The sequence below is a fragment of the Coloeus monedula genome (genome assembly GCF_965178545.1).
Source record: "Coloeus monedula genome assembly, chromosome: 8".
Taxonomy (NCBI): Eukaryota; Metazoa; Chordata; class Aves; order Passeriformes; family Corvidae; genus Coloeus; species Coloeus monedula.
Genome location: NC_138788.1, coordinates 4,858,766 through 4,871,929, shown reverse-complemented (window position 1 = coordinate 4,871,929; position 13,164 = coordinate 4,858,766). Strand labels below are relative to the sequence as shown.

The 13,164-nt window shown below is 39.7% G+C and overlaps 1 protein-coding gene across 2 annotated transcripts in view; it reads right to left on the bottom strand.

Annotated features, from left to right (window-relative positions):
- Positions 1–6,480: 6,480 nt before the first annotated feature.
- Positions 6,481–13,164, bottom strand: part of HERC4 (HECT and RLD domain containing E3 ubiquitin protein ligase 4) — a 30,190-nt gene continuing 23,506 nt past the window's right edge. For both annotated transcript variants that reach the window (XM_082286650.1, XM_082286649.1), the window contains exons 21-26: positions 12,676–12,842; positions 11,839–11,905; positions 11,545–11,627; positions 9,368–9,551; positions 8,709–8,811; positions 6,481–7,867 (exon numbers count right to left, since the gene is read on the bottom strand). In XM_082286650.1, coding sequence (XP_082142776.1) covers positions 7,659–7,867; positions 8,709–8,811; positions 9,368–9,551; positions 11,545–11,627; positions 11,839–11,905; positions 12,676–12,842 — 813 coding nt within the window. In that variant the 3' untranslated portion in view covers positions 6,481–7,658. The remainder of the gene's footprint in view (positions 7,868–8,708; positions 8,812–9,367; positions 9,552–11,544; positions 11,628–11,838; positions 11,906–12,675; positions 12,843–13,164) is intronic.

Sequence of the window (13,164 nt, the reverse complement as noted above, 5' to 3'; positions counted from 1 at the left end):
TTTCTGGTTTCTGTTAATTTCTAGCTATACCATAGAAACTTACCTAAGATGCCCTATAAAGTCAAGGTATACCCTGGCTAATGGAAGGCATTACATAGGAAATGGCTTTTTTACCACCTGCCCCTGGGAAAAAAGCAAAGCCTGAATGAAGCTGCCCTGCATTGTTCTGGGTTTATCCCATGGCTCCCTGGGCACTGCAGCTGTGCTGAGCCCTTCCTTTGGCCCTCAAGGGCCAGGGCCCAGTTTAATTAGTTTCCCACTATGTAACACCTTACTGTGTGAATGATTCCACTGTACTTCTGAACCACCATCTCTCTAATAGCAATAAATTTGTATTAGAAAAAAAAAAAGATGATAAAACTCACACACTTGAGACACAAAATATTAAAAACAGTTAGACTCTAACACACCCAGATGCTTCCCTATCAATTAGTTATTACTCTGAAAGACTTGAAAACATTTTTCCTCTTGAACAGAACGGCTGCACCTTTTTCTGCACCTAGATGAACAAGTTCTGCATTTTGTTCTTTCTCGTGTCTTTGATAATATTATTTGAACAGAAGATGAACCCCAAACCATGATATGTTCTCTTACTCCTCCATTTTGCACACTGCCCTTTACCCATAGTGAGGATGTCTTTCAAGAGTATTTAAATCAATGATGAGGCAAATGGTGGGCATGAGGAAACATTTGCTATCACAGCCTTTTGTTATTCCTAAATACTCAGCAACTTGCATGAAATTTGTCTGGAAGCAGGGCAGAGCATGTCCAGGTCCAGCTGTAATTTGTACAATCTCAAAAAACGAGATCATTTAGTGTTCTCATAATTTGCATAACTACCCTATGAAAGCATCTTAGCCCTTAGTATTTATATTAAATAGCTGCACTGAAAAAAAGCAAAGTAAAACCATTTGTCTGCCATTCCCTAGCTACCTTCTACTTTGCTACATTAGACACAATAATGACCTTGCAAAAGTATTTGAAGTGATGGAAAAGCAGCAGATGTTTAAACATCTTGTCATAATTTCTTCTAAACGGCCATGTATTTTCTACAGATCTGGCTTGATCCAGTACATTTTTAATTAGTGATTTGATTATGGAAAATATATTTTAAATGCATGACAACAAAGGGACAGACAACATCCTATTAGGAGGGGCTGTAAGAGCACAAAATTCTAATGAAACCAGCGTTCAGAAGCAAACTGAAAAAAGTGAGAAAAGGAAGACCCAGTGAGTACCTCAAGCTCAGTAAGATACGCTTAAATACTGAACCAGAACAGTCAAACTGAAAAGCAGATGCATTTATTTGCATGATACACTTATCTACAAAGTGACTGGAGAATAAAACCCAGTGCAAAATGCTGGATTTCAGGCTAAACAACTGGTCATGTCTAGGTAACAGCGGGTTCTAAGCTAACTGTAAATCCTCAAGAAGTCATGGAGTTGTACCATGAGTTACTCTTGGCTAGGCAGTTTCAAGAAGATGCTCAGACTGTTAGGACTCAGTAGGAAAACAGTAGTACTAATAATCCTAATAGCAGAGCACCAAGGGAAAAGAGTTGCTAGTTACTCCTCCAGCATGAGGCCCAAGGCTCAGAAAAGCAGAGGCACTGAAATAAAGCATCACCCACCAACAGTGCAGCTCCCTGCTGGGGGACCTTGGAAAGGAGCTGGGCAAATTCAGGTGGAACAGGACTCCCAGAGCTCCTGGAGGCCTACTTCCCTCTCCTTATACCCTCCTGGAAGCACCTGGGCTAGCTACAGTTGGAGAGGGTTGGTTGGTGCCTCAGATGAACCCAGCACAGCAGTTCTCAGGCGCAGCACAGTCAGAGCAGTTCCAAGAGCTGAGCTGTAACTGGTCCTAGCAACCCTGGAAACAACAGCCCAAGCAAACCCCAGCAAGGCACACCCAAAGCCTCCATCTGTCCTGCCTTGGGGACGGTAGAAGCAGGTACACAAACACAGGTCTTTAAAGGACTAAATTTCTTAAGGGACACAATCCCAGTGCTGTCTGACCACTGGACTGTTACTTTTACTCTCACAGAGCAAGAGAAACTCTGTTTCCCTGCAAACCCCACTCCCTTGTGCCCTGGAGTGACAGCCCATGCTCCCTCTGAGCAGCTCCGGCACCAGTATCACCCGTGACAGAGCCCCCAACAAAGCAAACACTTGCAAACTACCAATTAAGTTAATTTGAAAGCCACAAAGAAACGCAATTCGAGAGTCCCTAGAAACAAAACACAAACACATTTCAGTGGGATTTAGCTGTTTGGCTATGGGGTTTTTAACTCTGTACAATTATTACTCACTATCCCTTTCAATGGCAGAGCCCAGTTCTGAAGAAGACCCCTCAGCTGAGGGGGACCCTGCTTCCCACCGCAGGTGGGTACCTTACAGGGAGCCCTGGATCCTACAGAAGCTCCCCACACTGGGCTCCACAGCGGCCACCCCAGTAACGCTGAATGCTGTGGAGAATTGGCCTTAGACCCCGTGGAGCGTCACTACCCTCCTGCTCCAGACTTTAAAACTCTGAGCATTCCCTAGTGGGCACTGACAGAAATCCCCAATTCCCTGCAGGGCCTGACCAGGGCAATAACACATCAGCCCATGAGCCAGAGAACTCCTCCCTGCTGTTGTAGGGCCACTCCCTCATCTAAAGATACCGCAGATCTTCCTTATCTCAATTACCCTCCCCCTTTGCTTATTCCTAATGTAATCTTTGCATCTCATTAGGATACCTTGCCAGTGGACAGCCTCAGACTGCTTGAGATGCTGCACCCCAGAGTACTCAAGCACTGCTGCTGCAAGGTGCATCCACAGAACCTCTGTGCAGGATTAGGCCACAAATAATTAAACTGGTTTTACCTTTGAAAATTTTCAAAGACGGCAGATACAATTTTCAGTGGAAGCTGGTTTTTAGCTACAGTCTGCCAGCTCTGTTCTTTATCCCAGACAAGCTGCTCAATTTGCTTGAAAAAGGGAAGGAAACTTGACTTTTGCCCTCAACTCAAACTGAAGTCTTCGTGTAACGTTAATGTTTTGTTTCCTCACGTAATCAGGCACATGGAGGGAAGCAGTGAACACCTACAGACATTCACTGCACAGTGTAGGATTCATGACCTGCTGGGAAGACCAGCCTGGAGCATTGGCAAGATAGAGACCCCTACCAGCACTGTACACACCAACTACACTGAAATTACTAACTTGGTAGTTCCTATGTGGAACAAGATTCCCAAACCTCATTTTCCTGATCTGAAACTGATGTGCCTTTGGTTGGAGAAAAATAATAATGCTGAGTGCTGTCCTAGCTAATGGTAAGGGGGCTCTGAGGACACTCACGGCACCTGCAACACCTTATTTTGTTGTTTTGTAAAGTCAGTAGTTATGTTCAAACCCAGGGAATATGCAGGAACTCAGACTGTTTAGTCCAGCAGGGCTGCTGATACGGTACTTCACAGTTCTAGTGTGCCCATGTTATTGTCAGTTTGGTTTAGGTGCTTTCCCCACCCCCAGCTGTCTTGTGGTTAGAAAATAACACATCTTTCTCCTTCACCCACAGAAATGGGCAGGCAAAGGTAGGACGTTACAAAGTTTTAGCATACTCACAGAAAGCAAGTCAGTGTAAGAGGTAGTAGCACAGTGTAAGAGGTAGTAGCACAGAGAAAAATTACGTGTATAGGCAGGAACAGGCTCCTTTCCCCAAGAAAATAAAAACACTCAGTCACACGGTCAGGGAACTCAAGTGTACAGAAATGATAGCTGTTGGAGTTACTTTGTTGATTAATTCTGCACACAGAGCAGGTAAACAGTCAAGGGGATTTCCTGGAGCTGTATTAATCTAGTGATGGCAGGTGACAGAAGATGCTCTACACCTTTCAAGGTCTAGGTAAGGTTTTTGAAGTCACACAAAAACGAACAGCAGATTGAAGGACCAAAACAGTAAGTTAATGATTAGTGCACCCAAACCCCACTCTGACCTGGCAATTTAGAAATACCCACTTGGTAAGCAACAGGACCTTGTTACTTGTCAGGAGAAACAAACATTTTGTTTTTCCTATTCTTTTTTCTCCTCTTCAAAAACTGAGTAAGGCTGCTTCCCACAGTATATACAAGTACATAGTTCTGGTTGCACACAGAAGGTCAACACAGCCAGTCTTAAGGTGCTCAACTCCATACCTGTGCTGAAAACTTTATTATTAAATGAAAGCTTGTATCTGCATTTATCTTAACTGCAGAACCTCATGCGCCTTTAAGGAGCTCTCTTTGATAGTGATTTACATTTGATTACATTAAGCTTCATTTATTACTGATAAATCAAGTTTATTGCAGCAGAGAGCAGGGCAATGAATTAAAATCCTCTTCAGAGTAGTTTATAAACATTCTTAAAGGGAATACCATGGCTTGGAGCTCTAAGTATGATTAGTAACAACCTCAATAATAGTAACTCCCATAAAGTGCCAAAGGAGACAAATCTATGCTTAAGCAGGGCTCACTGCTTTACACTGTGCTCTTACTTTTGCCCTGGAAAACAAGGGACAAACATCTGCTGTACCTGTAGTTCAAGTAGCCTGGGTAGTTCTGCCATGCAAATTCAATCTTCATCCCCGTACTAAAGTGGCAGGCGCAATAAATCCATGACTGCACTGCTCTGACAATAGCAAGTCTCCTTCAGTAGTCTTGATGGAGATGGATACAAGTCTGACATGCAACTGGTCTCCTCCGGTGATAATTTTGAATCTTTATCAAATGCTAATCTAATTATCAAATAAAAATACTGTAAAAAAAATTAATTATTGTAAAATGCTCCCACTGAAGCCCAAACTACTGTCATTTCCCAGTTGTTTGCATTACCCTTTTAAACACTGATACCCAAGTTTTCGTGAATAACTGAAGGTTTGAGGAAAAGGAAAGCTCTAGGCTTTCTTCATTAACATCATGGCTATTTCAGCTACACATAAAATGGTTTTTCCCTCCACTTTCTTACATGCTGCATAGTAGCAAATATTGTATGCAAAATTATACTTGATCCAAGCAAGAGAAAGCAGTTCCTGCTGCCCACCTTTTTCCAGGCTGAAGGCAACTTAAGGGCACAACTTCAGTAGAGCTGTTTCCCACGGCTGTTGTGACTGCCAAAGGAATTAAGGGCAACACAAGCATTGCAGAAAGCACTGAACTGCTTGCCACAAGTAATGCCATGACTATTAATTGTTCTAATACTACATAAAAGTCCTTTACCTTGTTATGCACACAATCGTTACGACTGGGCACTGCCTCCCCGCACAGAATGAACTGACATCGGTAAGATAATCAGGAGCACTTAGTACTGTAGGACCCAACTCCATTTCCTGCAGAAGTGAGTAAAACCAAGCCCAGAACTGCAGAGAGAATTCTCAGGTGAACACTGTTCAGAGGAAAGTGACTTTAGCCCTGCTCTGCCAGTGGGCTCTTAAGGTGATGTTAAACCAACCATTCCAGACTCCCCACCCTCTTCCCAACACTTACTCATGTCCACTCGTGTTTCAAGAGAGTAAGAAATGTGTCTGGCTCATGCTGGGGAAACTTTGCAGCAACACGAAGCACTTGCCACAGCAGTTTAGTCAGCAAGAACTGCACTTCAAAAATGAAGGACATCTATGATGTCTAGTGCATCCTAAATTGGACACCAAAAACAGGCAAGTGAATTACAGCTTGGATTCTGCCTCTGAGCCCTCACCTACAGAATAAGGCTCTTCAGGTTAATATTGACATTGACTAAACAACCGAGACACCAAAACCCAGAGAATGTCTCACAGGGAAATGAAGTACATACATGTACCACTAGATTTGGATGATATGCACTAAATTAAATTGGACCTACATAACTGCAGATAAACCTCCTCTTATTCAGTGAACACCAACTGTGTGCATCAAAAGAAACAAGACTCCCATAAGAAAGAGCCCAGCACTTGGACATGCAATAATACACAAGGGAGAAAGAGTTTTACATTAGCCACTTCCTAATTTTTTAATATCTACCTTTGCAATCTTGGTGTTTCACAATTAAAAATGGTGTTTCACTATTACCTGGTAAAATGACTGCATAATACCTTTTTTTTTTCTCCTTTTCCTTCTTCCATGTATAATAAAATTAAGCTGCTTTAGTATTTGTTGGTTTCTTGTTTTTCACAAGAGGGAGAATTTCCCAGCCAAGTAACAAATGTTGGAAAAGATGGAATATGGGCTGCATACAAAGAAATTACTAAGAGGTTACACTGCATCAGAAAGGTGTAAAAACAGTGTTAAGGGAAAAGACTAATTTTAACTGTACTGACCTTTTTTTGTATTTTAACAATATGTACTGCCAGCACAGAAATTGGATGTTATATAATTTATTACAATGACTGCATTTCCCTGCTTTTTCTAGCTGTACTCTCCAACTGAATGCACTGGAAGTTGCTCTCCATTTGAAGAACTCTGCATGCTGCAAGCATCCATACACATCAACCAACAAAGGTTTTCATTCAAGTCTTTTATTATAGCTTGAATTTTTTCACTGCATTTAAAAATCTAAAAAAAATAAATATTTGTTTCACAGCTGCAAGTCACATATGCATTAACACCACAAAATCTGGAATTTAACCAGAGAAGGAAAAGTCAAATCCAAAAGTGTCCAGCTAAGCACAATCGTCTCAGGGCAATTATACTAAAAATAAAATCTTAAGAAAAGGGGAGAGGGGTGTTAAAGGTTATTTCAAATGCATTTATCTGGAAAAAAGTGAAAATTCTATTAGAAACCATAAACTACGCTTTCAGCATTTAAAAATAAACGTTTAACCTCTTGACAGCAACAATTGGCTGGTGCATCTTTTTCTTTTAAGCTGTATTCTTGACACATGACTGCAGAGGTTTCAAATGATAAGTTAACCTCTTTTATAATTGTGTCCACTTACTTACAGAATTGGTTCTTAAAAATAAAACAGTGTCTAAAGTCAGCTTGTCCATCCACATATTAAAAATGCCATTGGATGCGGTTTTGTATCGGCACTAAGTGACTGCTTCATGGATTGTACATTGTGAAGATGAATGTCTCTTAAACAATCACCTTCATTATTAAGGTTCTTAAAACAAACCAGAAAAATAGATATCTTCAGAAATCAGAGTAGTCACTTTTTTTGTTAAAAGCCATAAAATAAGCTCATATTCAATTACAAGCAATAGAAACCATACTGCTATTGGAACAGAATTATTTTATCACAAAAAATTTATTATTTACAAAATGAAAAGTTACCAAGTGAATTTATCAGGGAAAAAGTTAAATGTTCTTACTAAGTGATTTGAAAAACTGAAGCAAGTCTCTCATGCACTCACACGCCAAATTGTTTGCATAAGGTGAAATGTTAATTCTTGTTAGTGAAACTTGACTCCCATTCACAATACTCTCGTTTTTATTTTAAGATGGCAAAATCCACATGGCTCTGTACAAGAAGGTACTTTTTAAGACAGTTCCTCAGTTTTGGAAATGTTTTTTTTGGCTCCCATGAATATCCAGACTACTGAACATTTTTTGCAAATAATCAGTTATATTATCAACTGCATCACTTAATCCACTGAAGTTACCACCACAAAAAAGACACAAAAACTTAATGATCCCACGTTACACAGAACTTTCATTTCTCAAGTTATACTAAACTGAAACCTTCATAGTGGTCTATAGCCTGGATCAACTTAGATTTTAGGGTTTCTTTATCTGTGTATTTTGGAAGATCAAGAAGATTAAAGCAAGTGTGAGCTACCGGCAGATAATCTTCTCCTCCTCCTGTTGGCTGGATGACCAGTTTGAGACACTTCATTCCAAGAATTGGAATCCGATCACTGCCTGTCAGAAACACTGTCAAGAAAAACCAAAAGCTTGTAACTAGTTGAAGACAACCACTGTCTATGTCACATATGCAGTTCTGATCACTGCTGGCATTTTTTAATCATTCCAGCAATGGTCAGCTTTTCACACTGAAGTTCTCTGGAGTTTGGGAAACAGGAAATAATGACTTATTACAAGTGATATGTAAAGTATTCCATTTTTGCATATGAAACCAAACTGTCCTTAAAAATACTATAAAGCTTTTCATGCAACAGAACTTCTAATTTAAAATCCATTGGCAGTATCTTTATGGAGCATTTCCAAGTATCTTGTAAACAAAGAATTGGTTTCTTCAAAAACTAATTTATCTGAATTGGAAACTAATCTGTGATCTGTTCTAAGCAAAACCTCACTCACAGCCAGCTTTGATCACTTTGTTATCTGTACATTTCCACTGATCAGTACCTTGACATATTTACAATCAGTTACAACTCTGAATTTCCATCTCTGTGCAGTGAAAAAACCTGGAAGATGTGAATTCTATGTCAAAGCACAGGAAAAAATATCCTAGTTACCAGATAAATGACACCAGCAGTTTAGGTTGTTGGTGTTCTGGGGGTTTGGGTTTTCTTTTTTTAATGCTGCTCTGAGCTGCGGTGATCTGTAACTAGCCATCACCCACAATGACTCAAAACAACCTCCAAAAAAATCAGAGACAAGTTCATAATCAATTTCTTCTACTATGATTTTTTTTCCAAGTAGTTAATCACATCATTACAAACACTTACATCTGCCCTCTTATACCACGAGCCTGGAATCCCAGTGATCCTGTTCAGTTAGAAACTTCTGTGAAATAATTTCAAATACTTACACAAAAACTGTTTTTTCTTCTCCAAAGACAACTCATGAAAAACCTCCCAGAATATTTTAATTGTAGGATGGTCTGCCCAGTATTCTCCTTTGTATTCTGTATTCTAAAATGAGCAGGAAATGAGGTTATTGCTCGCTCACAGAACAGTAGGATAAGCTGACACTGAGGCAGAATGAATGCAGTCTGTGTAAAGAGACACAGCAAGTGACATACTACTACTACTACTTTCCTCACTCTCTTTTCTTCAGCTGTTCAGTCTGAATTCAATACAGGGACAGATGCCTGTACTGCAAAGCATTTTCAATCCCAACACAGGCCAAGTCTCACTGAGCTCTGGCAATCAAGAATATTTACTTTTAATAACTGTGTGCAATGACTTCACTTTCCCATGTCTAGAATGAGAGATTGTATACAGCTGCCTCTGGGTTCTGTGAACTTTTCTGCTTCTCTCTTCTAAGTCTGATTTCCTTCAGAAATAGATGGAAAAAGTTAAAGCAGGAAGGTAAATAATATTTTAGGATCTTCGTTCACTGATGTTTTAAGACATCAATAAATAACAGGAATCATGTTAAATAAAACAGAACTCAAGAGGACACCTAGCTGCTTCGGCACCCTGAAATGAAAACTATATGAAAGCAATAGCTAACTATGTTTCTTACCTTCTCCAGCTCTTTCCAGTCATAATTTGTGTTCCCAATCACCATTGCCTGCAACTCACTGGGCTGGAAGAGCTGAAGAACTTTACCTCCACATACTTTGTGGAAGCCTTCATGGAATGCACTGTATAAGGAAGCCACAGATCTATTGAAGATGTAATCCACATATGCATCTACAAAATCTTGCCTGTACAAAGAGAAAGAAACAATCATGTTGAGGAAATAAAGAGGAAACAGCACATGTCATCCTTCTACCAATAAACCAGTGGTCATTTCTGTATAGAACAGCATAGAAAATGAAGCAAAGAGGAGGCCAATATATTGTATTCTCTGCTTTATGTTACAACCACAGTGAAGATAAAATGGCACATGAATCTATTTCCCCACCACACCCCTGAAGGCAGAGTCTCCAGTGTGCAACAGAAAAGCAGGATTGTTTAATCTTATTTATTTCAGGCACTACAAACATCTCCCTTATTTGTGTGCATTGCAGTGGACTGGACTGAACGGCAACAAGCTGAAAGGCCTGGATTCCACGGAGTGTCCTGAAAACCACTAATCAAACTCACTGTTCTATTTTTTTAAATTAAAAAGATTACCATATTTGCACTAAAAATGCAAATCAACTTCAAATGGACATCTGAGTCTTACACAGTAAAAAGACCAGTGCCAAGGAGGTGGGATTCACAGAAACAGATGGCCTGCTATCTGTGTGCTTTGGTACAAGGAGTTCTTGGATCTTGCTGGAAACATCTTTGGCAGCATTTAGGGGAGATCTAAAACTTCTTGATGTGATACAACATTTATGGTAATTTTTTTGAAATCCATCCCAGTGAAAACTGTTTAGTTTCTGCACTGGCAGTGACTTCAGTTCCACATTACAGCTATCCTACCAACACACATTCTCTGTGGAAAGAGAGAATGCATTTCAACACCGCCCCCAGTCTTTGAGTAACATCACCAGTAATTTAAAGAATCATATAAACACATTTGGATGATACGTTTATTAAAGCTGTTGCATTGAAAATGCTGGGGATGACCAAAGTGGTGAACCACACTCCTCCCCTTCAGCACTCAGTGAGATCTCCATCTTATCCATGCTGTGTAATTACAGAGGGGAAAGTAACACTAACAGTGCAACACTGCTCCAGAGAGAAGTCATAGCTGTAACTAAGTTATATTACACTCTATGTTAATAATTATTAAAATTGAAGCATCATGGCATATTTAGATCTTGAGAAAGAGGAATTCTTCATTGCTGCAAGACAATTGTGGTAACAATGCAGCAGGCACTCCACAGACACCTTGAAACTTTTCCCATAATTCAACTCCAATTTTACAGTCACTTAGTGACAGAACATCAAACCTATACCAGAGAACTGCAAAGCTATGGTGTTTTACATGTGCATTCAGTTCTCTTTCCATTCAATTCTCCCTTTACCCTGGGAGAAGTAGAAGCACAGAGAATTCATAAAGATTAAAGAATAGACTGGAAAATGGTAGTACTCTGCAAAAAGGGGACAAAAGCACCACCAGGTATATTCTGCCTATCCTCCAGGAGCAGAAAGGGAACAAAGGGTGGGAAAAGCTGCTTTTATAAGTGCAAGCTACAGAATCCTTGACCAAGGAAAAAACCCCACCCATCACCCACTCTTCTGACAATAACACTGGATTAACCCATCTAACATTATCTGCCCTACAAAGGGAAGACTTCACTGAAATAATATTCATGTATGAATGAATAGTTGTAATAATGGCGCTTAGGTCATCAAAGTTCTCAACATTACTCACTGAATTTCAATGGTATGTAGCTTCCTGCAGAGCCACCAATCATTTTTAATCTTATAAAATGTTCTTGATTGGGGTTGGAAGGGACCTCTGAAGATCTAGTCCAACTGTCCTGCCATGGGCAGAGACATATTCAACCAGACCAGGTTGCCCCAAGCCCTGTCCAACCTGGCCTTGAGCACTCCCAGGGATGGGGCAGCCACAGCCTGTCTGTGTCAATACAAGACAACAGCTATTTTAACAATACACATGAGAAGAGCTTGGGAAAAGAGCCCAAGTAGTTTTGCCTCCAACAGCAGTGTCAGAGCTTGGCAAAGGGTATTTCCAACAGCCCAGTAACACTCCCAAGGCAGACAGCAACGCTGAACTACCCTGTAATCCACAGAACTCACCTATTCTGTTTGACTACAGGAATGTCAGCACCTTTAGGAACAAGCTCCTTAATTTCTGTTGTACCAAAATTTTCCACAGTGATCTATTTGAAACAAACAAAAATAGTACAAATCTTATTTACTGCATAAAGTACTTCTTCCCACTTAGTTAACAGCACCATGAAAGGCAGACACAGGAGCTAAAACTCATGGGAATCAGCTGCTGATGCTTTTGTTCAAACACTCCATCAGAGACAATTAAAATAGATGGCGTGAGCTTGGCAAGACATACTTCAAACACTATATACAACTTACAGTAAAATTAAGACAAAATGCTTCTTCTATGTCATCCTCTGGATAGTCCAGTAGCTGCTGCATTCCCCTGCAAAATAAGTTACAAAATACTTGCACCAGGGAAAAGAAAGATGAATTTATTTTCCTGAAGTGTTCTTTAGGCTTTGATAATTCAAGTTTTAGAAGCATCTTTCTACTGTTATTTCATTTATTATCTTATCCGACTTGCACCTTGTGTAGTGCTGGGAAACCCCAAGCAATCATTTCCTTTTGATTACCCCATGTGGTGAAGAGAGAACATTCCTATCTTAAGACTTCAGGTAAGGGATTCCCAAAGCAGAGGCAGTTAGTACTTAAAAACCATTGACTGGCTCTTCCATTAACATCTTTGATTTCTCCTTAAATCTATGAGAACTTTGGCATCTACATCATTGAGGCAGTCAAGCATCCTTTTCTGCTCATTTGAACCTCCTACCTGTTAGTCCTATTCAAATCTCTAGTCAAAAGTAAATACTTAGCACGTATTTGTTCCTGAAATAAGCAAAAATATTTTCTTGATGGACTTAAATAACTCAGAACTGAAACTATGCTTGCACTTAGGCTTATAAAATTAATGGCTAAAACTCAAGGGGTTTGAATTCCAAATACTTTTTCCCCCTAAAATGCTTGTAGGATCATAAAACATTAATACCAAGCAGTGAGAAGCAGGTGTTTAACAACAATGTCAAATGTGTCAGATGACGTAATGACTGCAATTTACTTATCCAGTTAGTGTGGAAAAGAAACGTTATGTTCTTAGAGGAAAATGCTGACCTCAAAATTAATTTCTAACAACACACGTTTTTCCTTCTTGCTTACCTGCCAACATCTGGCATCAATTCTTTTAAGTCATCCAGGGATGGTTTCTTATTCAATAGCTTTTTGTACAAAGCCAGAGGAAAATGAAGGTCTACAATAGTAAAATTATATATTGCTAGCCCACAGACAACACCAATCAAATGAAACAAGTCACTGTCTTCAAAGGTCTAAGAACAGAAAACAGACAAGATGGTTTAAAATAAAGAAGTTATTTTAATCTTGCAGAGTCCAGGAAGAAGTGTACAGTGCAGTATAATCTGAGTGGATTTAATTTACATTTTCTTTAAATATATATGTATCTGTAAGTACCAAGAAAAACAGGATAAAGTCTAACCAGCTGAGACTGAAATCCAAGAGAACAGAATCCTTTCCACTTAAAAAGGCTGAGCTGCAACAAACTCTGTTACAGGGGACACATACTGCATTAATATTCTGGTTTTGTCAGTGATTTCCTATTGCACTATTCAGTGATTAAATATGTCAATTTTT